The 26,502-nt window shown below is 41.0% G+C and overlaps 1 protein-coding gene across 10 annotated transcripts in view; it reads left to right on the top strand.

Moving 5' to 3' along the window:
* The window catches only part of MAPK10 (mitogen-activated protein kinase 10), a 361,444-nt gene that overhangs the window by 239,263 nt on the left and 95,679 nt on the right, over positions 1-26,502 (top strand). For 7 of the 10 annotated variants that reach the window (XM_077275822.1, XM_077275824.1, XM_077275823.1 and 4 more), the window contains exons 5-8: positions 7,770-7,828; positions 8,284-8,422; positions 10,222-10,387; positions 16,715-16,786. In XM_077275822.1, coding sequence (XP_077131937.1) covers positions 7,770-7,828; positions 8,284-8,422; positions 10,222-10,387; positions 16,715-16,786 — 436 coding nt within the window. The remainder of the gene's footprint in view (positions 1-7,769; positions 7,829-8,283; positions 8,423-10,221; positions 10,388-16,714; positions 16,787-26,502) is intronic. The other 3 variants (XM_077275821.1, XM_077275819.1, XM_077275817.1) reach the window with 1 other exon arrangement.

The following is a 26,502-nucleotide window of genomic DNA, read 5'->3' as shown; positions in this document are numbered from 1 at the left end:
ACATCATACTCACCCTCCTATCGCCATCGCTGCATCTCCGCCCCTACATCTCCGTCCTGGCAACGGCAGCTCTTTCTGAGCTGAGCAGTCACGTGGTGCCACTCATTAAGGTGATGAATATGCACGCATCTCCACTCCCATAGGTGTGGAGCCCATATTCATTACTTTTATGAACGGTACCACTTGGCCACTCAGCACAGGAGAGCTTACCGCGCCAGGACAGCGGAGATGCAGCTACGGCGCGAGGAGGGTGAGTAGGATGGGGGGTTGTAAGCCATGCATACAACGATGGGATGGGGTGTCATGTTCCCAATGGCAGGGAATTAAACACATAACACGGGCAAAAACAGGACTAGCTCTAGGGTGATGGAACCTGAGCTGACCGCGATCCTGAACCTCAACACTCAACTAACAGCAGCCGGGGAACGTTCCTGGGGGGACTCTAGACGTCTCGCGCCAGCTGGAGATCTAGCTACCCCTATCAGAAGAATCACAGACCTATCTTGCCTCCAGAGAAATATTCCCACAGAAATAGCAGCCCCCCACATATAATGACGGTGAAATGAGAGGAAGGCACAAACGTAGTTATGAAAACAGATTCAGCAAAATGAGGCCCGCTTAAGCTAGATAGCAGAGGATACAAAAGGTGAACTGCGCGGTCAGCTTAAAACCCTTCAAAATACCATCCTGAAATTACTTGAACTCATGTGCCAACTCATGGTACATGAGTGGTAATTTCAGCCCACTAGAGCAACCAGCTGCAGAGAATTACATATCTGCAAGCTGGACTAAAAACATGAAAGCAAACATGAAACAGGGAAATCCAGACTTAGCTTGTCTTGAAGGCCTAGGAGCAGGTAGCAAAGGTAACAGAGACACACTGATACATTGATAGCCGGCAACGGAATGACAGGAAAGCCAGGTTAAATAGGAAACACCCAGCCTCTGATGGACAGGTGGAAACCAGAGACCGCAACCCACCAAAGTCACCCAGTACCAGCTGTGACCACCAGAGGGAGCCCAAAAACAGAATCCACAACAATGGGGGTTCTGAGCCATGCATACAACAGGGGGAACCACACATAGCAGGACGGGGGAGCCACAAATACCAGGACAGGACTGGCGGGAGCCACACATACCAGGACAGGACGGGGGAGCCATGCATACCATGACAGGACTGGGGAGCTACATACCAGGACAGCAACGGGGGAAGCCACGAATACCAGGACAGGGACAGGGGGGCCACGCATACCAGGAAAGGGATGAGGGGGCAATGCATACCCGGCTTATACTTGAGTCAGTATGCTTACCCAGTTTTCCGTGGCAAAATTAAGTACCTCGGCTTATACTCAGGTCGGCTTATGCTTGAGTATATGCGGTATATTCAGTAAATGCACTGACTACTTGGTCGCGGCTCCTTTGGCATCAATTACTCCATCATTGCTGCTTGGCATGGAAGTGATCAGCCTGTGGCACTGCTGAGGTGTTATGGAAGCCCAGGTTGCTTTGATTGCCACCTTCAGCTTGTCTGAATTGTTGGGTATGGTGTCTCTCACCTTCCTCTTGACAATATCCCACAGATTCTCTATGGGGATAAGGTCAGATGACCTTGCTGGCCAATCAAGCACAGTGATACTGTTGTTTTTAAACAAGGTATTAGTACTTTTGGCGGTGTAGACAGGTGCCAGGTCCTGCTGGAGAATTAAATTCCCATCTCCAAAAAGCTAGTTGGAGAGTGTAGCATGAAGTGCTCTAAAATTTCCTCATAGACGGCTGCGCTGACTTTGGTTTTGATAAAACACTGTGTACCTACACAACACGATCTGTATAATTAGCCTTTACTGTCTATTAAAATGGGGAACCACTACAAAAAATGGCTTGGGGTCCTTCTATAATTAATAACCAGCAAAGTCTCTGCAGACAACTGCAGGCTGATGTTAATAGCCTAGGAAGGGGCGGGCCATGGATACTGCCTCCCCCAGGGCCGGACTGGCCATTGGGCTGTTCTGGCAAATGCCAGAAGGGCCGGTGGCAGTCGTGGGCCGCTCGCCAGCGCCGACCTCCCCTCCCGCCGCCGACTCACCCCAACCGCCGCATTCACCTATACCGGCGGCGCTGGAAGCCCCACAGTCTGTTAACCATTTAAATGCTGTAGTCATTATTGACAGAAGCATTTAAGGGGTTAAACTACCATATTCGGTGTCAACAACGATTGTAGCTGATGAAGAAAGTTGTCAGCTGTAGTGTACAGCTGACAGCTACAGGATAAAAGACGCAGTGGTGGTCACTAAGGGGTTAAGCTTCTTTGAACTGTTTCACATTTGTAAAGACACAAAGCAATTAAAATAAGTGCCCTGACCTTTCAGATTACTCACAATTTTATACTAGAAAAATCGACCGAAAAGACCTCCCAAAACGTTGCTTCATGAAAAACACCGCTGGCCTTTTCCTGAAATACCTTTTGCTTGGAAAACTCAGTGGGTACGCGAGTGTGTAAAAGTATTTGTATTCACCGACCCTAAAGGGTTTATTTAACTTGTATATATATGTATATTTAGTTTTATATACATATATATCACACAGGAGACAATTGGACTGTAACATATACATGACATAGGAGACACTGGTACTTGTTCTTATACATCACATAGGAGACACTGGGACTGGTGCATATACTTCACATAGGAGACACTGGGACTGATGCATATACTAAACATAGACACTGGGACTGATACATATACTTCACATAGGAGACACTGGGACTGATGCATATACTTCACATAGGAGACACTGGGACTGATGCATATACTAAACATAGGAGACACTGGGACTGATACATATACTTCACATAGGAGACACTGGGACTGATACATATACTTCACATAGGAGACACTGGGACTGGTGCATATACTTCACATAGGAGACACTGGGACTGATGCATATACTTCACATAGGAGACACTGAGACTGGTGCATATACTTCACAAAGGAGACACTGGGACTGATGCATATACTAAACATAGGAGACACTGGGACTGATACATATACTTCACATAGGAGACACTGGGACTGGTGCATATACTTCACATAGGAGACACTGGGACTGATGCATATACTAAACATAGGAGACACTGGGACTGATACATATACTTCACATAGGAGACACTGGGACTGGTGCATATACTTCACATAGGAGACACTGGGACTGATGCATATACTAAACATAGGAGACACTGGGACTGATACATATTCTTCACATAGGAGACACTGGGACTGATACATATACTTCACATAGGAGACACTGAGACTGGTGCATATACTTCACATAGGAGACACTGGGACTGATGCATATACTAAACAAAGGAGACACTGGAACTGGTGCATATACTTCACATAGGATACGCTGGGGCTGTAGCATATACATATGATTACTCCAGCTGGACAGCACACACTACCAGACTGAACAGTACTACATGCCCCAGCTACCTTAATCTTGGTGGCTGGACAGAACCTGCTCTGCAGAGAGCTTCTGGTCCCAGCGTCTCCTACATCACCAGCACCCATTGCAGAATGAATACAGCAGCGCCTGGTGACAGAAGCAGATTTTGCAGGAGCGGATCCTGGAGGAGATGTGACAGTTTCAGAGTAAAAATTGCAGAGCCATTGTCTGAGTCATGCTGCCCGTAGTTCGAGAAGCATGACCCAAATGACAGGTAATGCTATCACACACAATACAATTAAAATATAATGAATCTACCGACATATACACACACATCTGTTTCTATACACTCATCTAAATACACGTGTATGCACATTAATACAAACACAGGCAGTGATGATCTCTGCAAAGACCTGTGGAAATTGATGGCATTACATAAGCATACAAAATCGATAAATCTATTCTTAGACAGGAGGAGCCGTCCTGTGTATTTCCTCTGCAGGTCTAGATTGTTCTCTAATGGTTCATGCGCACCACTGTAAACATCGGACAAGTGATATCCGTCGTTTTGTCAGATAGCACTCATCCCCATGTTATTCTGTGGGGCTGTGCACGTGTCCGACTTTTTCCTCGGACTGCGTCGGTCGGTGGAAAAATCTCAGCATGCACTATTTGCATCCGATGAGATCACGCTTGGCCATTCACGTCTGTGGAAAAATACAGATGTCATTTAAGTGCAGTCTCATTTTCATGGACAGACTGAATAGAGAAGATGCTAAATTTTTCTTTTTTATTGGCCTCATCCAAGAAAATCGCATCACATTCTTGAGATGAGAGAACCTAGCCTTAGAAATAGCCTTTATCTACAGCTGGCTTTATATGCTGATTTCTTGAAGAGGCAGAACTTTGCTGCATAACCCTGTCTTGTCCACCCTATTGTGGTATTTTGTCAGACTGTTTGCAATTTTGCTGTGGTTTTCCTAAAAATTGTGGAGATATCTTCAGATTTGCCTCAATTTTGTTTACAAAGCTGCAGCAAAATACTATTTTTCTTTTTTTTTTATCCTAGAAATTACAGTTTCAGTATGTTATGATGTGATAGGTAGACCGTAGGGTATGTGTCCATGATCAGGAACTGCTGTGGGTTAGGTGCTGCGTATTTATAAAGCGTCAAACCGCAGCGGCCAGCTGTGACAGCATAATGGATGGAATTTCTAGAAATCCTATGTCCACTATGCGTGAATAGACACCTGCGGATCACCCGTGGACACTTAGATGCATCATGTCTTCCAAGACCACAGCATGTCAATTTCTCTTACGGAGACTCTATTCCCCGCAACAGAAATTACATCAATCAAATGTATTGAATGCGGTAAATCCGCATGGCTCAGTGAGCACTTGTGATTTACCTGCATTCAATAGAAGGCAGCGCTGTGGACGCAGCAAATACATGCGCTGCAAAGCGCTGCTAGTTCTGTATTATGGGCGCCACATGAAGCATATTGTCCTTGTTTGATATCAACACTAGTGATGAGCCAGTATACTCGTTACTCGAGATTTCCCAAGCATGCTTGGGTGGTCTCCGAGTACTTCGGCGTGCTCAGAGATTTCGTTTATGTCGATGCAAGCAGCATGATTTGCGGCTGCTAGACAGGCTGAATACATATGGGGGTTGCCTGGTTGCTAGGGAATCCCCACATGTATTCAGGCTGTCTAGCAGCCACAAATCATGCAGCTGCGTCGTCATAAACTAAATCTCCGAACACACCGAAATACTCGGAGACCACCCAAGTATGCTTGGGAAATCTCGAGTAACGAGTATACTCGCTCATCACTAATCAACACATAAACGATCAGTTTGCTGTTTGTAGGCTGTTTTTCTTTATTAGTTGTATATAGTGTGTATGTTTCCTAATTCAGTATAATATTGTGTACGGGACAACTTCAGATTTGTTAATATTAAGTTGCATTTATATTTGATAATTCTAACACTGCAATATACACTCACCGGCCACTTTATTAGGTACACCTGTCCAACTTCTTGTTAACACTTAATTTCTAATCAGCCAATCACATGGCGGCAACTCAGTGCATTTAGGCATGTAGACATGGTCAAGACAATCTCCTGCAGTTCAAACCGAGCATCAGTATGGGGAAGAAAGGTGATTTGAGTGCCTTTGAACTTTGGTTGTTGGTGCCAGAAGGGCTGGTCTGAGTATTTCAGAAACTGCTGATCTACTGGGATTTTCACGCACAACCATCTCTAGGGTTTACAGAGAATGGTCCGAAAAAGAAAAAAAATCCAGTGAGCGGCAGTTCTGTGGGCGGAAATGCCTTGTTGATGCCAGAGGTCAGAGGAGAATGGGCAGACTGGTTCGAGCTGATAGAAAGGCAACAGTGACTCAAATCGCCACCCGTTACAACCAAGGTAGGCCTAAGAGCATCTCTGAACACACAGTGCGTCGAACTTTGAGGCAGATGGGCTACAGCAGCAGAAGACCACACCGGGTACCACTCCTTTCAGCTAAGAACAGGAAACTGAGGCTACAAGTTGTACAAGCTCATCGAAATTGGACAGTAGAAGATTGGAAAAACGTTGCTTGGTCTGATGAGTCTCGATTTCTGCTGCGACATTCGGATGGTAGGGTCAGAATTTGGCGTAAACAACATGAAAGCATGGATCCATCCTGCCTTGTATGGAGCATCTTTGGGATGTGCAGCCGACAAATCTGCGGCAACTGTGTGATGCCATCATGTCAATATGGACCAAAATCTCTGAGGAATGCTTCCAGCACCTTGTTGAATCTATGCCACGAAGAATTGAGGCAGTTCTGAAGGCAAAAGGGGGTCCAACCCGTTACTAGCATGGTGTACCTAATAAAGTGGCCGGTGAGTGTATATGCTTACAGCTCTAGTAGTGATAAGTGATCATTTTATAATTGCCGATTGTATTGGTAGCATGGTTTTTTATTGTATTTGTGCTGTAACGGTAGTAGGTGCATGGGTTGTAATCACATCCAGACTCTGGAGCCTTCTGGGGTTCAGAAGGTCCTTTGACTCATGAATTACTGTTAAACACCTTTATGTATTTAATTTCCCAAAGAAGTATTGCATGTCAAATAAGCCTCTTTACATTGGCAAATAAGTGTCACTTTCCACGGGGAGAAACATTACCTGTTAAACACCTGGGATAGTTGAAGGCCTGTTAGAGATTTTGCATTTTGTGCCCACAAGCTCCAAACTTCAAGTTGGTAACTTCTCTTACTTCTTTTAATGAATGCTCTGTAAGCACTAGACTTGTGCATTGAACTGGTGGGCACATGTTGTGCTAGCTTCCTGTTGATATGGATCTATTTAATTGTAAATGTAAGGAAGGCCACAAAGACCCCTGCCAAGAATCAATTGATCAGCTGAACACTAAAAGCATTAGCCAGACATTGCTGTTTGGAAAATTATAGAGAGATGCAAGTACTCCAAGCACTTTGTGATGTACAGTACAGAAAAGGATTTAGTGAGCAAGTATAAAGTTGCCCTAATTCAGAGAGCTGAAATACAGACTGGTATCTAACGGGAAATATTTGCAGTGAATTAAACCTATAGAAAATCAAATCACACAGACTGGAGTACTATGCTTACAATATTAGAAATCCAATGTTTTATTTTCATTCAATTACAATAAAACACAAATAATAAATACACACATGATAAGAGGTTGCCAATAGAAGATAGCGGATATTTCAATTTTCGGTTCAGATTACGATCGCCGAATTTACAATATTTGCCGAACCTAGCCAAACGCCATTGGAGTCAATGGGAGTACAGATGAGCTAATTTGTTCAGAAACAATCATCAAACATAAAATTGGCACGAATATGGCACATTTGGATTCGGCGATCGTATTCCGAACATATTCGCTCATCTCTACTTGTCATTTCTGCATTGTTTTTGTTTTGCCTGACCAGCCCATTATACTCAATGACAGATCATGCGTCCTCTGAAAAATCAAAGTGAAGTCAACAGGAGCTGAATGGGCACGATGCTTTCCTAGCGACGCTGCCAACTTTTTCTAGTAATGGACGTGAGTTGAAATTGAAAGAGGAAAAATTTTTGCAAGTAATTAAAATCTTACCAAGTCCATGTTGTTTGTGTTCGCTGCACAAAGATGGAAGGAGTCAGAGTTTAAGCTTTGCGATATCTCTGGTGCCTTATATTTCGTAGGACTACAGCAGGTTGTTATCAAACTTTCATTTGGATAATGATTTTGTAAATTAAAATATAATTGCATCTTACTTCTTATCATATGCCTGTCTTTGTTTCCCCTTCTCTTTTAGATTATCAGTTTATTAAATGTCTTTACGCCACAGAAATCTCTCGAAGAGTTCCAAGATGTGTAAGTAATGCCTGATTAAATTAATCTTCAGAGGCGGAGAAAGTACTTTCATTTGTTAGATAGAATCAAAACGGTATTGATTGCAGGATGCTGGGTGCTTGTAGGAAGTTTAAGAACAGTAGAGAGGGTGCTGCTTGAATTCATATTTTTTTAATTTAAGCTGGAGAGCTATTGCCGCTGAAGGCACATTTGTGTGTCATATGCATTATTATTGAATCGATTGATTTGCATGTATTGTTACTTTTCTATTAATACTGAATATGTAAAATCAGTTTACACACCTAGGATTGTAAATATCCAAATAATAATACACCTACAACTAAAAAAAAAAGTATAAAAAAAGAATAAAACTCACACTTCCTTTCACAGTTCTTTAATATAAGTTTAGAAATAGTGCACAAGGGTGTAGAATTAGGGGGGTCTGCTTAATTCAAAATGCTCTTCCTATTTTCTAGTTACCTAGTAATGGAGTTAATGGATGCCAACTTATGCCAAGTGATTCAAATGGAGCTAGATCATGAACGAATGTCTTACCTCCTGTACCAAATGCTATGTGGCATTAAACATCTTCACTCGGCTGGAATCATACACAGGGTTAGTAATCCTATTTTATGAAAGCTCTTAACTGATTTTTTTGTGTCATTTTAATTGAGGTTTGTTTTTTCCACAAGTAAACATTTTTTTATTATTAGAAGTGTGATTTTAGTTTTCATATTACTTCATTTTATACATATGAAATGACTTTACATTTTTTTACCATACTTATTGAACCTTTGATCACATTAATAGTACACTGTACTGCTTCAGTAGTGCAGTGCATTAAATAGCCTGTCAGTTTTTGACTACCAGCCCATTAGAACATGCCTCCGGTGGGATGTAATAAGCCTTTGAGCTACCTCCGGTTCCCGCACGCGCAGCTAGGCTTTAGCAGTGTATTATAGCTCCTGCTGTAGTTGACACTGGCATGACTCATTTGCTGGTGCCATCCTTGTGATGTAACTGTATGCCAGATTGCGGTAAACTACTTGCAATCCGGATGAACACTTACACCATCATGGCTTCTGGATCAGAACAGCTACATATCTGTCTTATGTAAAGTTTTTCTTATTCTGTGGACTCTGTTTATTGTTCTATACATGCATTTCTTGGTCACAAGTATTTGTTCGTTATAAAACAATAAATAAGAAAGTTATGGCTCTGGGGAAAAAGGGGAGCAAAAAACGAAAATGCAAAAATGAAAATACCTCCGGTCGTTAAGGGGTTAAATTTCAAGCAAATGGTTCGCAGACTGGGATACGCATGCCTTGCTTGTCCACTTTAAGGGCATTGTGGGACACTACAGATTATAGCACCCTGCAATGACCATTTGACTGAGTGCTGTCAGTCTCTCCCTGGGCATGTGCAAGCACCCAATGGTATACATACTACCAATACAATGGATGTAAAGTGTGGTGTCTGTGGAAGTACAGTGCTTGTGACAAGATGCGTGTTGAGCCAAAGCAAATACGTAGGCAGATATGACCTAAGATATAGGCCAAAGATCGAAAATAAAGCTGGGTAGAAATCTATGAAACAAAACTAAAGTTTTGATTAAAAACAAGGAGAAAGCCGGCACCATTCAACCTGTATGTGTGAACTTGTCCTCAAACCAAACTTTGGACTAAGCAATCAAGCCTGCAGGTATTGGGTGCTCACAAAATAAGATGAAAACATGTATATAGAAAGAAAAAGCATTGGCACTCACCGGTCTTTTAAAATCCAATGTCTTGATTCAGAAAAACATATTTAAAACTAGCTGCAGAGAGGGAAGGAGCACATGTGGGGGACGACTGGTCCTGAATTCTAGGACCAGTAGAAGCGTAGGAAAGCGTGAAAGGATCGTCGCCCCCCACATTTGCTCCTTCCCTCTCTGCAGCCAGTTTTAAACATGTTTTTATGGATAAAGATATTGGATTTTAAAGGACCGGTGAGTGCCAATACTTTTTCCTCCTATTTACAAAAAAGTTTTGATTAATATAATTTAAAAAGAAAATCGTTGGATCAGTTTGTACAGTATTTCATCTTCGTACGAAAACCCTTTTTTTCCCCAAAAACAAGATCTGAATCTTATTTTGAGTTGCGTGACTACTAGAAAAACTGCAGTAAAGAATATAGAAGTTTTCAGGCAAATACGACTGATACATGCCATGCAGCCCAAAAAAGGAATTACATAGTATAAGGTTGGCTACATTTTTAAATCACAAGTATAGTATAGGATATTTTCAATTTAGGATAATGTCTCATTGGACACTAGAATTACTGTAATTCTGCACAACCATTTGAACAAAGGTTTAATTTAACGCGTGAACTTCATGTTCTCAATTTTTGTAAATGTATTCATGTTTCCAATGCAGGACTTAAAACCAAGTAATATTGTTGTGAAGTCTGACTGCACGTTGAAGATCCTAGACTTTGGCTTGGCAAGGACTGCCGGCACTAGCTTCATGATGACTCCTTATGTAGTAACGCGTTATTACAGAGCACCAGAAGTCATTCTCGGAATGGGCTACAAAGAAAATGGTAGGCTGTGCCTTAGACTCGATCGTTAAACACAGTGTTTTTAAATACAATAAAATGAAGAAAAATATATATATGTATTCATTAAAATGATTTACATATGCTTAACACATCCAGAAGGAAAGTCTGATTATCGAGTCCTCATAACCAAAAGAATTCTGGGAATAACTTTAGATCTGACTTCTTAACTTTACCTTCTTCTGTTTCCAGTTCTTAAAGAGAAAACATTTACATTTTTTATTTCATAAATCAATAGTACACTTGAAAATAAGAAACTTTGAAATATATTTTATCATAGATTTCTGCTTCTTTCTCTTTCGGGACTGATCAGTTATTCTCAAAATTTTCAATTCACCGGTAAAATCTGTATTCAGTGAAGACCGATTATTACCTTACCGAGACAGGAGATGACAGTCGCTACTGGTTAGATTCTCTGTAGACATGAGCGAGGAGCTCTGCCTCTATCTCCTTCCTCCTCCCTGCCCCTACCTTCTACAAAAGAGTCTTTTCCATAGCAGCTGTAGTCTCCTATCTCAGTAATATGAAAACGTGTAGTCACTGATTACAGATGGAACCCGTGAATTTCAGAATTTGAAAATGAAAGATAAGTCCTGGAGAAGAAAATGCAAATTTGTCTCATACGATATTTTACACAGTTGCTTATTTTCATGCATACTACTAATTTATGGAATAAAAATTAAAATGACGTTTATACTTTAATGACCTTGTTTCTGCTCTTTACTTTGGATCTGACTTGTTACAAGGATTTCACGTTGATGTGCTATTAAGACTAAGTCCACTCAAAGCCTAATATTGACCCCAAAAATCCATTTTCTCCTTACCTTTTTGTCCAGGAGTCTGAGATATACCGTATGTTTTTTCAGTGGAGTTATTGCAATTTAGAGCTGGTTTTACTGCCCATGTGCATTCCCATGTAAGCAAGACCCATTTTTCAGTTTCCTGGACCCTCTTGAGTCTAACACAAGGGGAAAAGATATAATGGGGTTAACTTTAGGAGGCAAAAAAAAATCTAACTACCAATTAGGGGCATAGAGTACATTATACATTTCCTTAGACTTATGCCCAGTATGGTATTTAATATAATATTTTTGTTAATGCCATCTATATAAAAATGTAGTTATAGCCCTTCGTCAATAAATAAGAGGCTGCTTATGTTCAATATTGATTGCAGACGGGGGGCTACAAAGAGAAAAACTCTAGAAACTCTATTTCGTAGGAAAATAAATTAGTGTTTAAAGCTATTAATGTGAAAAAGCATAGAACATATGCACCACCTTAGAATTTAGTTTACAGGCATCTACTGTACATGTATGTACAGTTCTACAGTGGCTTGCAAAAGTATTCACCCCTTTAGCATTTTTCGTGTATTGCTACCTCACAACCAAAATTGAGCAACGTTACTTGTATATACCTATAAAGCGCTAATGTGTACTAGTTGTGCCATATGAAGTATAACTGGTTCTCCTCCTGACGAAACTGCAGAGGCCGTGAAACGCGCGTCGAGGTGCGCTACGGGACCACCATCCAGGTTTATACTATGACTACAGGTACTTTATGAGCACTCATGATACATCTTAATTTCTATATAGGATGATTGTTTGGCAGGTATTATATCTATGTGCCACCAATATATCTGTATCATTATGCTAAGTTTCAGTGCTCTCTAGCAGATATAAGTCACATTGGGATACTGCTTAGTTTATATGTGCGAATATTATTGCTGGGCAGATATATATTTTTTCTATTAAGAATATGTGCCACTAACATATTTGTATCTCATAATTTTTATGGTAGATATAGTTATACTTCATATGGCACAACTAGCATACATTAGCGCTTTATAGGTATATACAAGTAACGTTGCTCAATTTTGATAGGGCAAACGTCTTTTGAGATACACTATTAGACCTGTCTACAAGGCTGATGTAGTACTCCAATAGTGGTGATATATACCTGGATGGTTCTGGCCCCATTGGTATTTCCTGACACACAGCCAGCTCTCCCCTTTGGGTAGGGTTATGATATTTAAGATATATCCTTTTGTAATTACTTATGTCAATGTCGTATATACATCTAATTATTGATATTTGATATTCCAATACATTTGTACCTTTTTAAACATATTGTACCTTCATTGTCCTCCATGGTTGAAGGGATCACTCTGTGATCATATGTAAGGCTTATCACTTTTAGGTGTTATAGCATTTACCTTGGTGGCCAAAAAGTTCAATTTTGGTCTCATCTGACCACAGCACCTTCCTGCATACATTTGGTTAGTCTCCCACATATATTTTGGGAAACTCAAAATGAGCATTGCAATTTTTGTGTGTAAGTAAAAGCTTTTTTGTGACCACTGTTTATGGAGATTATGGCTTATTGTGGGTTACCTTTGGTCTCTGTGCTGTCTCGCTGGTTAATGCCCTCCTTGCTTGGGCTCAGAGTATTGCTGGCCAGCCCTTTCTTGGCAGATTTGTTGTGGTACCACGTTCTTTTCATTACATGATAATGGATTTGATGGTACTCCCGGAGATCATCAGAGATTTGGATATTTCTTTATAAGTCAACCCTAACTTGTACTTCTCAACAACTTAGTCCCTGATTTGTTTGGAGATCTTCTCTGTCTTCATTGTGTTGTTTGGTTAGTGGTGCCTCTTGCTTTATGGTGTTGCAGCCTCTGTGGCCTTTCAGAAAAGGTACTGACAATGTGACACAGTTGGTATGGAAAGTATTCAGACCCCTTTACATTTTTCACTCTTTGTTTCATTGCAGCCATTTGGTAAATTCAAAAAGTTCTTTTTTTCTCATTAATGTACACTCTGCACCCCATCTTGACGGAAAAACATAGAAATGTAGTAATTTTTGCAACTTTATTAAAATAGAAATACTGAAATATCACATGCTCAAAGTATTCAGACCCTTTGCTCAGACACTCATATTTAAGTCACATGTTGTTCATTTCCCTGTGATCCTCCTTGAGATGTTTCTACTCCTTCATAGTTAAACTGATAAGACTTGTTTTAGAAAAGGGCACACCCCTCTCTATATAAGACCTCCCAGCTCACAGTGCATGTCAGACCAAATGAGAATCATGAGGTCAAAGGAACTGGCCAAGGAGCTCAGAGACAGAATTGTGGCAAGGTACAGATCTGGCCAAGATTACAAAAGAATTTCTGCAGTACTCAAGGTTCCTAAGAGCACAGTGGCCTCCATAATCCTTAAATGGAAGAAGTTTGGGACCACCAGAAATCTTCCTAGACCTGGCCGTCTAGCCAAACTGAGCAATCGTGGGAGAAGAGCCTTTGTAAGAGAGGTAAAGAAGAACCCCAAGATCACTGTGGCTGAGCTGCACAGATGCAGTAGGGAGATGGGAGAAAGTTCCACAAAGTCAACTATCACTGCAGTCCTACACCAGTCAGGCCTCCTCCTGCATGCATGACATATAAAAGCCCGAATAGAGTTTTGTTGAAAAAAAATGCATGAAGGACTCCAGAGAAATAAGATTCTCTGGTCTGATGAGACAAAGATAGGCCTTTTTGGTGATAATTCTAAGCGGTATGTGTGGAGAAAACCAGGCACTGCTCATCACCTACCCAATACAATCCCAACAGTGAAACATGGTGGTGGCAGCATCATGCTATGTGGGTGTTTTTCAGCTGCAGGGACAGGATGACTGGTTGCCTTTGAAGGAAACGTGAATGTGGTCAAGTATAGAGATATCATGGATTAAAACTTCTTCCAGAGTGCTCTGGACCTCAGACTTGGCGAAGGTTCACCTTCCAACAAGACAATGACCCTAAGAACACAGCTAAAATAACAAAGGAGTGGCTTCAGAATAACACTGTGACCATTCTTGACTGGCCCAGCCAGAGCCCTGACCTAAACCCAATTGAGCATCTCTGGAGAGACCTGAAAATGGGTGTCCACCAACATTCACGATCCAACCTGACGGAACTGGAGAGGATCTGCAAGGAAGAATGGCAGAGGATCCCCAAATCCAGGTGTGAAAAACGTGTTGCATCATTCCCAAGAAGGACTCATGGCTGTACTAGCTCAAAAGGGTGCTTCTACTCAATACTGAACAAAGAGTCTGAATGCTTATGACCATGTGATATTCCAGTTTTTCTTTTTTAATAAATTTGCAAAAATTTCTAAATTTCTGGGGTTTTTTTCAGTCAAGATGGGGTGCAGAGTATTTATTAAAGAGAAAAAAAATGAACTTTTTTGAATTTACCAAATGGCTGCAATGAAACAAAGAGTGAAAAATTTAAAGGGGTCTGAATAATTTCCGTACCCACTGTAGATTGCACACAGGTGGGCTTCCATTCACTAAGCATGTGACATGTGAACGTACCGTAATTGCTTGCACCAGAAATGTTTAGGGGCTTTATCGCAAAAAGTAAATACATATGTACGTGCCAATTTTTTGTTGTTTGATCCCATAAATCTAATTTATGCCAATTTGAAAAGCCAAGGGGGTGAATACTTTCGTAAGCCACTGTATATGCTAAACAATACACATTTTAGAGCATCATTTAGCCATGCACAATGCTGGCCCCTTGGTCATTGGTTGATTTATGTTAACTGTATTATATTTTCAATATTTTGTTTATATATATACAGAACTATGTGGATTTTGTACATAAATATTATGTTCAATCAATTATTATTTGATATTTTAGATCTATATAGTGTCCTTTTTTTAATATCATGCCATAGCTATTTTGAGCATCATAATGTGATACTAAATAAAAAATGCAATTTTGAAGAAAATTGCTTTGGTCTTACCATCATAACACACTTTTTTAGTCTAACAACATTCATTATAATTTAATTCAGAAAATGACATGTCTTTATTAAGATCTTTTCACATCCATCATATTACTAAAGCTTATTGTCTTATTTTCTGTCATCTTTAGTATTTCCATTCTGAGAGATTTTACCTTATCCCCATCTGTACAATTACAAGGTGGCATTTAAAATCTGTTCACCTATTTGCTAAAATGGGTAATTTTGGTTTACAAAAATGCATTTGCTTTAGGGTGCTATTTTTGCTTTTTTAATTTGCTTATTAATTTAAATGATAACCATTAGAAACATTTATGAAAACTAACTCACAAGAAAAAAAAAATTGCAATATTTAGTATTCAATGTTTATTGGACTTAGAAGATAAGCCAGTTCTCCATTGAAAGATATCCTTACTGTTGGGGGCCTTGGATGTTCTAGGAATAAGGGTCACTTTAAGACTGAAATTGGACAGGAGAGTAGTCTCTGCAAAACCTCTTTAAGGACACACAACTAATCTGTACTCTCCTATGTGCCAGGCCACAGCATCGTTGGTTTTCCAATGTACCCAACCTCTAATTTCCCCTACTCGTTTGATGAGTATGCGTCGTGACACTAAAAGTTAATGTCATGCCACTCCTTCTCAAACCATGCCAGACATCAACTGTGCCATGTGGTAGTTAGTTCCGTCCCTAGCTCTCTTTCCCCTGTTGTCCATTGTGCTAGAGCATTAATTTTTCAACTTTCACAAGTGACGAAACTTATCTAAGATTACAAAAACAAAATCAAATGGATTTGAGTAGACAAGAGCCGATTACTTTGTGAAACCCCAGACCATGGTCCAAGTCAGTGCTCTCGGACCGTAGACAGGAGGTGCACGAATTGCCTTACCCTCTGGAAATCCAGGCTCGGCTTCTGATTAGCTGGTCTGTCAATACGTCACCTATAAACCCCATACATGACATCGTGCCAGGCCGGCTAATCAAATGCCATGCTGGGGAATCGGAAACCCATGGAAATTCATTCCGAGAGACCATGGACCTGGACCATAGACAGGGCTTGCGCATACGATCTCTGCTCATCTCTAGTTTTGAGTCATTACCTCTAGATATACCACCATTGAAAGATAATCCATATAGACATTACAGAAAACAATACTTTTTTGTTTAAGATAAAATAAATTTAGATTAATTCTTGCCAGTGAAAATGCTTTACTGTATGTTGCCCTTTAACATCAGTTTTCTTCTCTGGTTCCTTAAGATAGTTTCTGAACCGCCATAATGTTCTTTTTCTTAGACACTCATTTTAAAGCAGATGATTTTCTATCTGTACATTTTTTCATGTGCATCACTTTTCATAAGTGTTCCTAAATTTAAGATTTTTTTTTATTTGTGAGGGTGGGGATAACTGCATTTTTACGCATTTCAATTTGCACTTTCTTCCACATGCTTAAGGAACTTATCTTCCTAGCTAACCTTGCCTTTTCCTGTTTCCATTTCTTAACGACCTTGTTTCTGCACTTCTAGTGGATATATGGTCTGTGGGATGCATTATGGGAGAAATGGTCCGCCACAAGATCCTCTTTCCTGGAAGGGACTGTATCCTTGTACTGTTCTGGAGCTTCATGGAAACAAACCTTCCAACTTGCCTGTCTTACATGTCTATTTATTAACCACCATACCTGTTGTTATTACTAACTCTTCTCCCTATTATTATTTTTGTGTTTTAAAAAAAAAGGTTTTTGTCTTACATGCCCATGAGTATACAGGTGTACAATGTTCAATGGTTCAAATTCAATTTTTATATGAATTAGTGCTAAAGTAAAATTACATTTTGATGTTGTGTCGAAACTCAATGTTACTAGCTTTGTATGCCTATATACTACAGGGTATTGTAATCTATAATATCATGCTTGTGTTTAGAGCATAGATTCTACTAATCTTGTCAATTAATATCTCACCTAGGGATAGCTCATCTAAAAAGTATCATGAAGGACGTTTGATATTTTTTAATTTCCTGTAATCTCTAATTGTATACTTCTTTGTGTGTTAAATGGGGGAGACAAGCATTGAAAAAATGTTTTACTTATATAAAGTGGAATACATGTGCACTTTATTTTTTCAAAACCGTAAATGCCTTCTCAATCCATGTTTGTCTCCAGTAAAATATTAACACTTACACTCACCTCCGTTGCCAGCGCCATTGCTGCTGCTCTCCATTTCCCTTGAATGTATGTAATACGTCTGAAGGTGGGGAGAGTAATGCAGCTGCTGATTGGCCTCAGGGATCTTGTGACTTAACAACGTCACGCAAGCCCTGGAAGAGCTGACGCAACGGGAACAACACCCTCTGAATATAAATCTTACTGTTTTGAGGCAGACATAGGGATTGAGAAGGGGTTGTCCGAGTAGTGGACAACCCCTTTAAACGAGTTGTCCATGACTATATAATTTTTTTTACTTTGAGCTGTCAGGCAGATAGTTGCAAACTAACGGCCTGTTGTGCCCAGCTCCAATCTCTGCTGGCACAGAGCGGTCACCGATTCAGTGGCTTCCGCTGACATCACGTTGAGAGAGCAGCGGCTTCTGATCCACTCTGCTTTGTTGACGCGGCATGACTGCTGACGTCTTCCTTTTTGACAGTCAGCAGTAACGCCATGTCGACAGAGCAGGCCGGAAGAACAAGAGCTGCTCTGTTGACATGGAGCAGCTGAATCGTTGGCAGGAGAGGTCGGTGGCTGAGCAGAACAGGCCAGTGGTTGTCTCTATTAGCAACTAATTACCTGTTTGTTTCAGACCCATAGTAATATATATATATATATATATATATATATATATATATATATATATATATATATATATTAGCCATGGTTAAACCCTAACCATTTCAAGGCCAGGCCATTTTCCTCCCTTCCTAACCAGTCATATTTACGGGTTTTATCATACACAAGCTTTTTACAGTTCTTAAAAAAATATATATATAGCGATGGAGAAGGTAGACATGATAATAAATCATGTCTGCCTTCTCTGCAGGGAGTCTGGCTGTATACGATAGCCGGCTCTATATCTTTGTGGCTGCACAATGTCAGGCAGCAGCTTTATTATGCAGTGACGGTTTAAAATATTACTGCAGAGTAGAACTGGGGCTGACGTTTATAGTCTATGGGTGGTCTTGAAGTAGTTAAAGAAATTATACAATCAATTTATTTAACTCATAGGTTGAATTATACTTGATTTTTAATAAATAGCTGGTCAAATCATTCTAAAACAGAAGCCTGAGTGAGCAGTCTGGGGCGAGCCCTAAAATAGCAGTCAGGCTTCATGGTTGAGACAGCCTTCATACCAGCAATCTGGTGGTGCAGTCTAGACCTCTCTATATAACTGCAGTTTGGTTGTGTAGTCTGGACTTCTCCCTATAAAGCAGTCCGGTTGTGTAGTCTGGTCCAGCCTCTATGACAGTGGTCTGACTGTAATCTAGGCCTCCTTCTAGCACAGCAGTCTGGGCCTTATCATATGATAGCAGTATGGCTATGTAGTCTAGACTCCCCTCTGTATCAGCAGATTGACTGTATATTGACCTTTTCCTATTACAGCTGTCTGCTTGTATAGTCTGGATTCCCATCCGCTTATAGTATCAAGCTGGCTACCACCAGTGCCACCTCTCTAGCTTTGTATTTTATACCCAGCAATAAAAGCAGTCTGGTTGTGCAAATCTGGATCAACCTCGCAACAGCAGTCTAAAAATGTAGTCTGGACCTCCCCTTATAACAGCAGTATTGTAGATACGTAAATTGGAGCACTCCCTTTGACAGCAGTCTAGCTGTGCAGTCTGGACCTCCTCTGTAACACCAGGTTAGCTTTGAAGTGTGGAAAGCTGGATATACCTGCAATCTTGCGGTGTATTTTAGATCTCTTTCGATATCAGCCCTGTGGTTGTGTATTCTTGACCTTTTTTCTATTACAGCAGTGTGGTTGTGTAGATTAGCACACCCCCATAACAGAACTCTGAGCCTCTTCTTCTACCAACAGTCTAGTAGTGTTGTATGGATATCATGCTATACCAGCATTCTGGTTGTGTAGTCTAGAGCTCCTCCTCAAATGGAGCAGTTTGGTTATGGAATCTAGATCTCCACCTATAACAGCAGTCTGGACCTTCTACTATAATGGCAGTCTGTATGTCTACTTTGAACCTCATCCCATCACAACAGGCTGGCTATGTAGTTTGAAAACCTTCCTATAATAGCAAAAAGGTCATGAAATCTTGATCTTTCTTTATTAGAGACATGCCAGTATTCTGGACCACCACATATAACAGTAGTCTGGCTAGAAGTCTTAACCTTTCCTTATAACATTAATCTGGTTGCGTAGTCCCGACCACCTGATATAACAACAAGTCTGGCTGTGAAGTCTGCACTTGTAAAGCCATCCTGTATGTAAGTCTCATAGTACACATGTTTCCCACAAAATTAAAATATCATCAAAAAGCAGGCGGCGTGGACACATTTCTGCCACCTGCATCATGAGCAAGGGACCCTGCTCAGGTACACTCCGGACCGCCCACCGCTGCAGCATCGCCACACCTCTGCCGCCGATTCCGCTGCCGCAACCCCCCCGGTAAGCCTGTGTTCGCACTATAAGACTCACCCCCCATTTTCCTCCCAAATTTTTTGGGAAAAAAGTGCATCTTATGGTGTGAAAAATACGGTACTTGTAAAAACAGCGACTGAAGCTAGCTCAGATCACTGCTGTTTAACTATCTAAATGCCACTGTCAATCATTGTCCTCTATTGACCTCCATCTCCCACTCACCATGCTGTCTTACCATAGCAACTGGGGGCCTGCTGAAGGCCTCCTCACTGACATGTTGGTTCTCCTATGAAGCGTAGGAAGATATAAATTCAACTGCAAACGTCAATATTGCAATGTTGCAGAATATAGTATAAGCAGTCAAATGTTCACGGATTCAAGTTCCCTAAGGAGAATAAGAAATAATGAAAAAAAAAAAAATATATATATATATATATATATATACATACGAGTTTAACTTACTCCCATTTTCCCAGTTAATAATATGAACAAATAAAAAAAACATTTTATTTTGTCATGTTGAAAGAAAACGCTGCACTTCATCCACAAAAAATGTACCGTACTTAAAACTACTGAAGGCTAGGGCTTAAAAGTTCAAATCACTACCCATTTTCACCATTAAAAATATGGCTAATAGGATAGCATTTTTTTTTAAAAGACACATATGTGATATTGCCGTATCCAGAAAAGTCCGATCTATCAAAATATAGAAATTAGTAATCCAATTGGTGAACAGCATAAACAGAAAAAAATTTAAACCGCCAAAATTGCGTTTTTTGGGCCGCTGCAGTGCCACAAAAATGCTGTAAGAAGCAATCGAAATGTCGTATATGCCAAAACAGTATCAATAAAAACGTCTCACTGCGGAAAAATAAGCCCTCACACAACTCCATAGACTGAAAAATGTACGGTAATCATTATTTGCTTTCCAAAATGGCGACAGGCAAATAATTTTTTTTTTTTCAAAATTAAGATTTTTTTTCACCACTAAGAGAATTACCAAACTTGTCCAGTTAATTTATCACCATAATTACACTGATGAGGAGAATAATATTGCCACACAATGTACGCCCTAAAAACAATCCCCAAAAATCAATGTGAGCATTGCTTTTCTTTCGCAATTTCAACGAACTTAGATTTTGTTGCCCGTTTTTCAGTACAATATGTGATAAAATGAATGGTGACAGTTAAAAGAACAATTCGGCCCTCAAATAAAGCAAAAGTTATGTCTCTTGGAAGAAAGGGAGGAAAAAATGTAAATTGGCCATTTATGAGGGTGTTAAAGCGAACCTGTCACCCCCAAAATCGATGGTGAGGTAAGCTCACCGGCATCAGGGGCTTATCTACAGCATTCTGTAATGCTGTAGATAAGCCGCCGATGTTACCTGAAAGAGGAGAAAAAGACATTAAATTATACTCACCCAGGAACGGTCCCGCTCCGATGGGCATCTCAGGTCCGGTACAGCGCCTCCCATCTTCATTCCATGACGTCCTCTTCCGGTCTTCGCACCGCGGCTTCGGCGCAGGCGTACTTTGTCTGCCCTGTTGAGGGCAAAGCAAAGTACTGCAGTGCACAGGCGTCGGTAAGGTCAGAGAGGCCCGGTGCCTGCGCACTACAGTACTTTGCTCTGCCCTCAACAGGGCAAAGTACGCCTGCGCCGAAGCCGCGGCGCGGAGACCAGAAGAGGACGTCATGGAATGAAGATAGGAGGCGCCGGAGCGGACCTGAGACACCCATTTGACCGGACCGCAGCGGGACTGCCCCTGGGTGAGTATAATCTAACCTCTTTTTCTCCTCTTTCAGGTAACATCGGGCGCTTATCTACAGCATTACAGAATGCTGTAGATAAGCCCCTGATGACGGTGGGCTTACCTCACCATCGATTTTGGGGGTGACAGGTTCCCTTTAAAGCCATATTAGTAAGTGGCTAGTAACGAGGTGTGGGGTTGGATATCAGTGGTTCTACGTTTCCTATTTCTTTTTTAATTTACTCCTTCATAAACTTAAAGCAGTCTACCATTTGGGAAAGCACCTTTAGAAAGATCTACCTACTTGTCATTCAGGTATTTTTAGTTAGATAAACGCGGCCAACTTCTTTTTAGGCCACATTCACACATTCAGTATTTTGTCAGTACTTTTCTTCAGTATTTTAATCCAAAACCAGGAAATGGTGAAAAATGCAGAAGTGGTGACGCGTTTCTATTAGGGTATGTGCCCACGACCAGTAATTGCTGCGGGTTTGACGCTGCGTATTTGCACAGTGTGAAACCCGCAGCGGCCAGATGTTACAGCATAGTGGATGGGATTTCTAGAAATATCATGTGCACTATGCCTCCATAGTCGCCTGCAGATCACCCGTGGACACTGACATGAGGTGCGTCTTTCAGGACTGCAGCATGTCCATTTTTCTTTCAGAGATGCCAGTCTCCACAACAGAAATGCAATCAGTAGAAATGTATTGGACTCGGTGAATCTGCACGGTTCAGTGATCACATGAGGATTTACCTGTGTTCAAGAGACGCAGTGAAAATGCACTGCATTGGTTTTGGCTTACAAATACTGAGGTAAAATACTGACCAAATACTGATCGTGTGAACGTGGCCTTAAGGTACAAATGAAAGCTACATTTACACTGAAAGATAATTGTGAATGTATGGTCTTAAAAATTCTCATCTCACGATTATCTTGCAGTGTATTCGATCACCCTATGAATTAACAAAATGTCGTTAATAGTATGAAATGATCTTATGATATTATCGTTTTCGGCCGTGCATTGTCCTGTGTAAACAGGTCTCGTGCTGCTGAGAACAATGGCAGCTTATTTGTTACAGATCGCACAGTGCACATCGTTTTCTTTGGTGTTCTTGAGTAAACAGCCATTTAGATGACCACCGATCGGCATGGTTTTACTAGTCAGTGGATGTATCGTGTGGCCAGTTGGTCCATGCAAACGGACCTTAAAGGGAATCTGTCAGCAGGTTTTTGCTACCTAGTCTGAAAGCAGAATAATGTAGGGACAGATACCCTGATTCTAGGATAGTGTCACTTAGTTTACTGGGTGCAGCAGTTGTAATGGAATATTTTTTTTTGTGCTGCAGCAATGCTCTAAAAGCCGAATCCTATATAACCCCGCCCACACCTTTTTCTCTGCGCATTGTATGTTGACAGACAGCTACTAATCAGTGGTGAAGGCGGAGTTACCCAGAGCAGGAGGACTAGGAGGTACGAGACAACTATTCCTGTAGTGATAATCTCTTGCTGATAAATCACTGATTTTATTGAAACAACAACGCACAGCCAGCCTAGTAAGTGACACATCACTGGAATCAGGTTCTCAGCCACTACATTATACTGCTCTCAGATTAAATGGCAAAACCTTGGTGACAGAATCCATTTAAGTCTCCTTGGTAATATAACTGCTCCCTGCACACTCTCGCCCAGAGTAAATCTTTATGCTTCTTTACTGTCTTAATGTTCCTTTGTCTGTAGTAATACAATTAGTGGTTTTATGACTGGCAGGCCTTAATTGTAAGCTTAGCATTCAGAGCATTATGAAATACTTGAGAGGTTCTTCAGATAGATCGGGTCATTGCTGTTCTTTTTCTAAAGGTCCTTCTATATGAAGTGTTTCGCAGATTACTGACAGTGTTACTCTCTTAACATTTTCTTCTTCAGCAGGTCTCAGAAAGCGTAACCACTGTTTTTCCTGTTCACTCTCAGAGTATCAATCATTCTCCAGTCTTCTAGCCTCATTAGTTTTCCTGTCATAGTCACAATAGGTTGGAAGGTAGGTATAAGTCATAGCAGCAGATGATTAGAATAGAAAGAAAGAAACAAAAAATTGGTCTTCTGAAGTAAATCAGCAAATGACTTTTTACATTTATGTCTACACTAAAGTCATGATTTTTAAGTCATGATTTTGGGGTTTTATTTTTCATTATTCATGGTGTGCTTTGCTAGTTGCCATCAAATCCATATGCATTACCAGTGATCAGAGATGCCACATTTAGAGGAGATCATGGTTGTGCAGATGCCACATCTTGGTTTTCATATTGGTGCTCGCAGCTTGGCTGGCTTATGTGTTCCTTTCAGCAATTCTAAATTCCACTGTGAAATTGGAGAACTGTTACTCACATTGTGTTCTTTCTGTATTACTATGATTTATCCATTATTATGCACATTATATGCACTTTTTTTTTTGACGTTCACATTCAAGACAAATATTCAGGGTAGATGTAAGTATACGCTGCATAATTTCTGTAAATGGGGTGGTCTCCTGTGTACCGCAGAACAGTGAATTCTGTTTAAAGGGCTTATAAACCTATTTAATGATGTAAGCTATTCAGTTCTGGACATACAAAAAGAATGCAACTCTGTAATGTTTCTTTTTTGTATTGTGCCAGATTTTTTGGTTTATTTGTTTGGACTTTAAGGGTATACATGGCAACATGATTGCAGGGCAATAAATTGCTGTTATGTATTTTTTTAATTAAAAAATACCATTTTGGGCAGATTTTTCAGATTATGATCTGTATTAAAGGGAACCTGTCACCCCCAAATTCGAAGGTGAGCTAAGCCCACCGGCATCAGGGGCTTATCTACAGCATTCTGTAATGCTGTAGATAAGCCCCCGATGTATCCTGAAAGATGAGAAAAAGAGGTTAGACTATACTCACCCAGGGGCGGTCCTGGTTCTGTTCTGGTCCGATGGGCGTCGCGGTCCGGGGCCTCCCATCTTCTTACGATGATGTCCTCTTCTTGTCTTCAGGCTGCTGCTTTGGCGCAGGCGTACTGTTTTGCCCTGTTGAGGGGACAGGAAAGTACTGCAGTACGCAGGTGCTGGGCCTCTCTGACCTTTCCCAGCACCTGCGCACTGCAGTACTTTGCTCTGCCCTCAACAGGGCAGACAAAGTATGCCTGAGCCGGAGCCGCAGCCTGAAGACAAGAAGAGGACATCATCGTAAGAAGATGGGAGGCCCCGGACCGGACCGCGACACCCATCGGACTAGAACAGAACCGGGACCGCCCCTGGGTGAGTATAATCTATCCTCTTTTTCTCATCTTTCAGGATACATCGGCGTCTTATCTACAGCATTACAGAATGCTGTAGATAAGCCCCTGATGCCGGTGGGCTTAGCTCACCTTAGATTTTGGGGGTGACAGGTTCCCTTTAAAAAAAAAAAATCAAACTGGCAACTTGGGTTTTCTTAGCTTATTACTTCCAGGTTTCATCTGGCTCATTATCATTAAGGACAGGTAACACCTCTATAACTACCTGATAACACAGGATCCACCAATCACAATAGTTGATCTCCGCCGTGCCCCTTCCTGTGCTGTGCCCATTGCATACACTCATCAGATGCTTTAATACAAAAGATAAAGCTAAATTTGCTGCTAATGTTCATGTAAGTTTCCAGATTTAACAGAACATAAGAGTCTAAAATAATCCCAGTTGCCAGTTTGAAAAAGTGCAAAATTTCTCAATGTTATTTTTAGTGAAAAATGTGATATGGAAAAAAACTGATTGCTGTAGTTTTTCATTGCCATCGCATCTCACCTGTTGTATAGGCTAGACGTTATGTCTCTGTGTTATATCCTTAGTCACAACAATCTATCACTTTCTTTTGGCAACTTGATTTTTGTTTCTTTGATACAATATTAATGCATGAGGACCAAAGGGTTAACAGTGTATTAAGGTCCCTTTATGTAGTAGTAGTCATGTCTGTTCTTCCAAATCTTCGTACTTCTTCTCTGTCCACAGTTCATTGGCAACTGTCTTCAGTTGAAGTCCTGCGTAACCTAAAACTGACAGTTTGATAGGGATATGCGGCACAGCAACCACATGGAAAAGACTATGGTTAGAAGACTGACAATCATTCTAGGCTGAAAATGTTCCCCATTTATACCAGGCAGTATTGGTACAGATTTGTCTGTTGTTTCTTTAACTAAATCCAAGATCAAAACGTAAAAGCGATAAAGGAAAGTCACATACGGTACTTATCCTGATCTCCAGGTCAGGATTCAATTAATGAAATGTACTGACAAATGTCACCAAAAATGCAACAACGTAGGAGGGGAAACAGCAATAGTCAGCCTATGTCTTTCCCCATACTGTACTAATTATTATTATTATACATTTTTATAGCGCCATTTATTCCATGGCGCTTTACATGTGAAAAGGGGCAAATATAGACAAATACATTAAACATGAGCAAAAAAGAAGGCACTAACAGGTACAGAAGGAGGGAAGACCCTGCCCGTGAGGGCTCAGTCTGCAGGGGATGGGCGAGGATGCACTAGGAGAGAGTAGAGCTGGTTGTGTGGTAGTTTACTAGGTTGAGGATCACTGCAGGCTGTAGGCTTGTTGGAATAGGCGAGTCTTCAGGTTCTTTTTGAAGGTTTCTATGGTAGGAGAGAGTCTGATGTGTTGTGGTAGAGAGTTCCAGAGTATGGGGGAAGCACGGAAGAAGTCTTGGATGCGGTTGTGAGAAGAAGAGATGAGAGGGGAGTAGAGAAGGAGATCTTGAGAGGATCGGAGGTTGCGTGTAGTTAAGTCCTGGGAGACCATGTCGCAGATGTATGGAGGAGACAGGTTGTGGATGTATGTCATAGTAAGGGTTTTGAACTTGAGTCTCTGGGTGATACTAAGCCAGTGAAGGGTTTGGCATAGGAGAGAGGCTGGGGAATAGTGGGGAGACAGGTAGATTAGTCGGGCAGCAGAGTGTAG

Source organism: Ranitomeya variabilis, chromosome 1 (assembly GCF_051348905.1).
Source record: "Ranitomeya variabilis isolate aRanVar5 chromosome 1, aRanVar5.hap1, whole genome shotgun sequence".
NCBI lineage: Eukaryota > Metazoa > Chordata > Amphibia > Anura > Dendrobatidae > Ranitomeya > Ranitomeya variabilis.
Note: the sequence above shows the minus strand (reverse complement) of the source record. Positions and strands in the feature narration are given on the sequence as shown.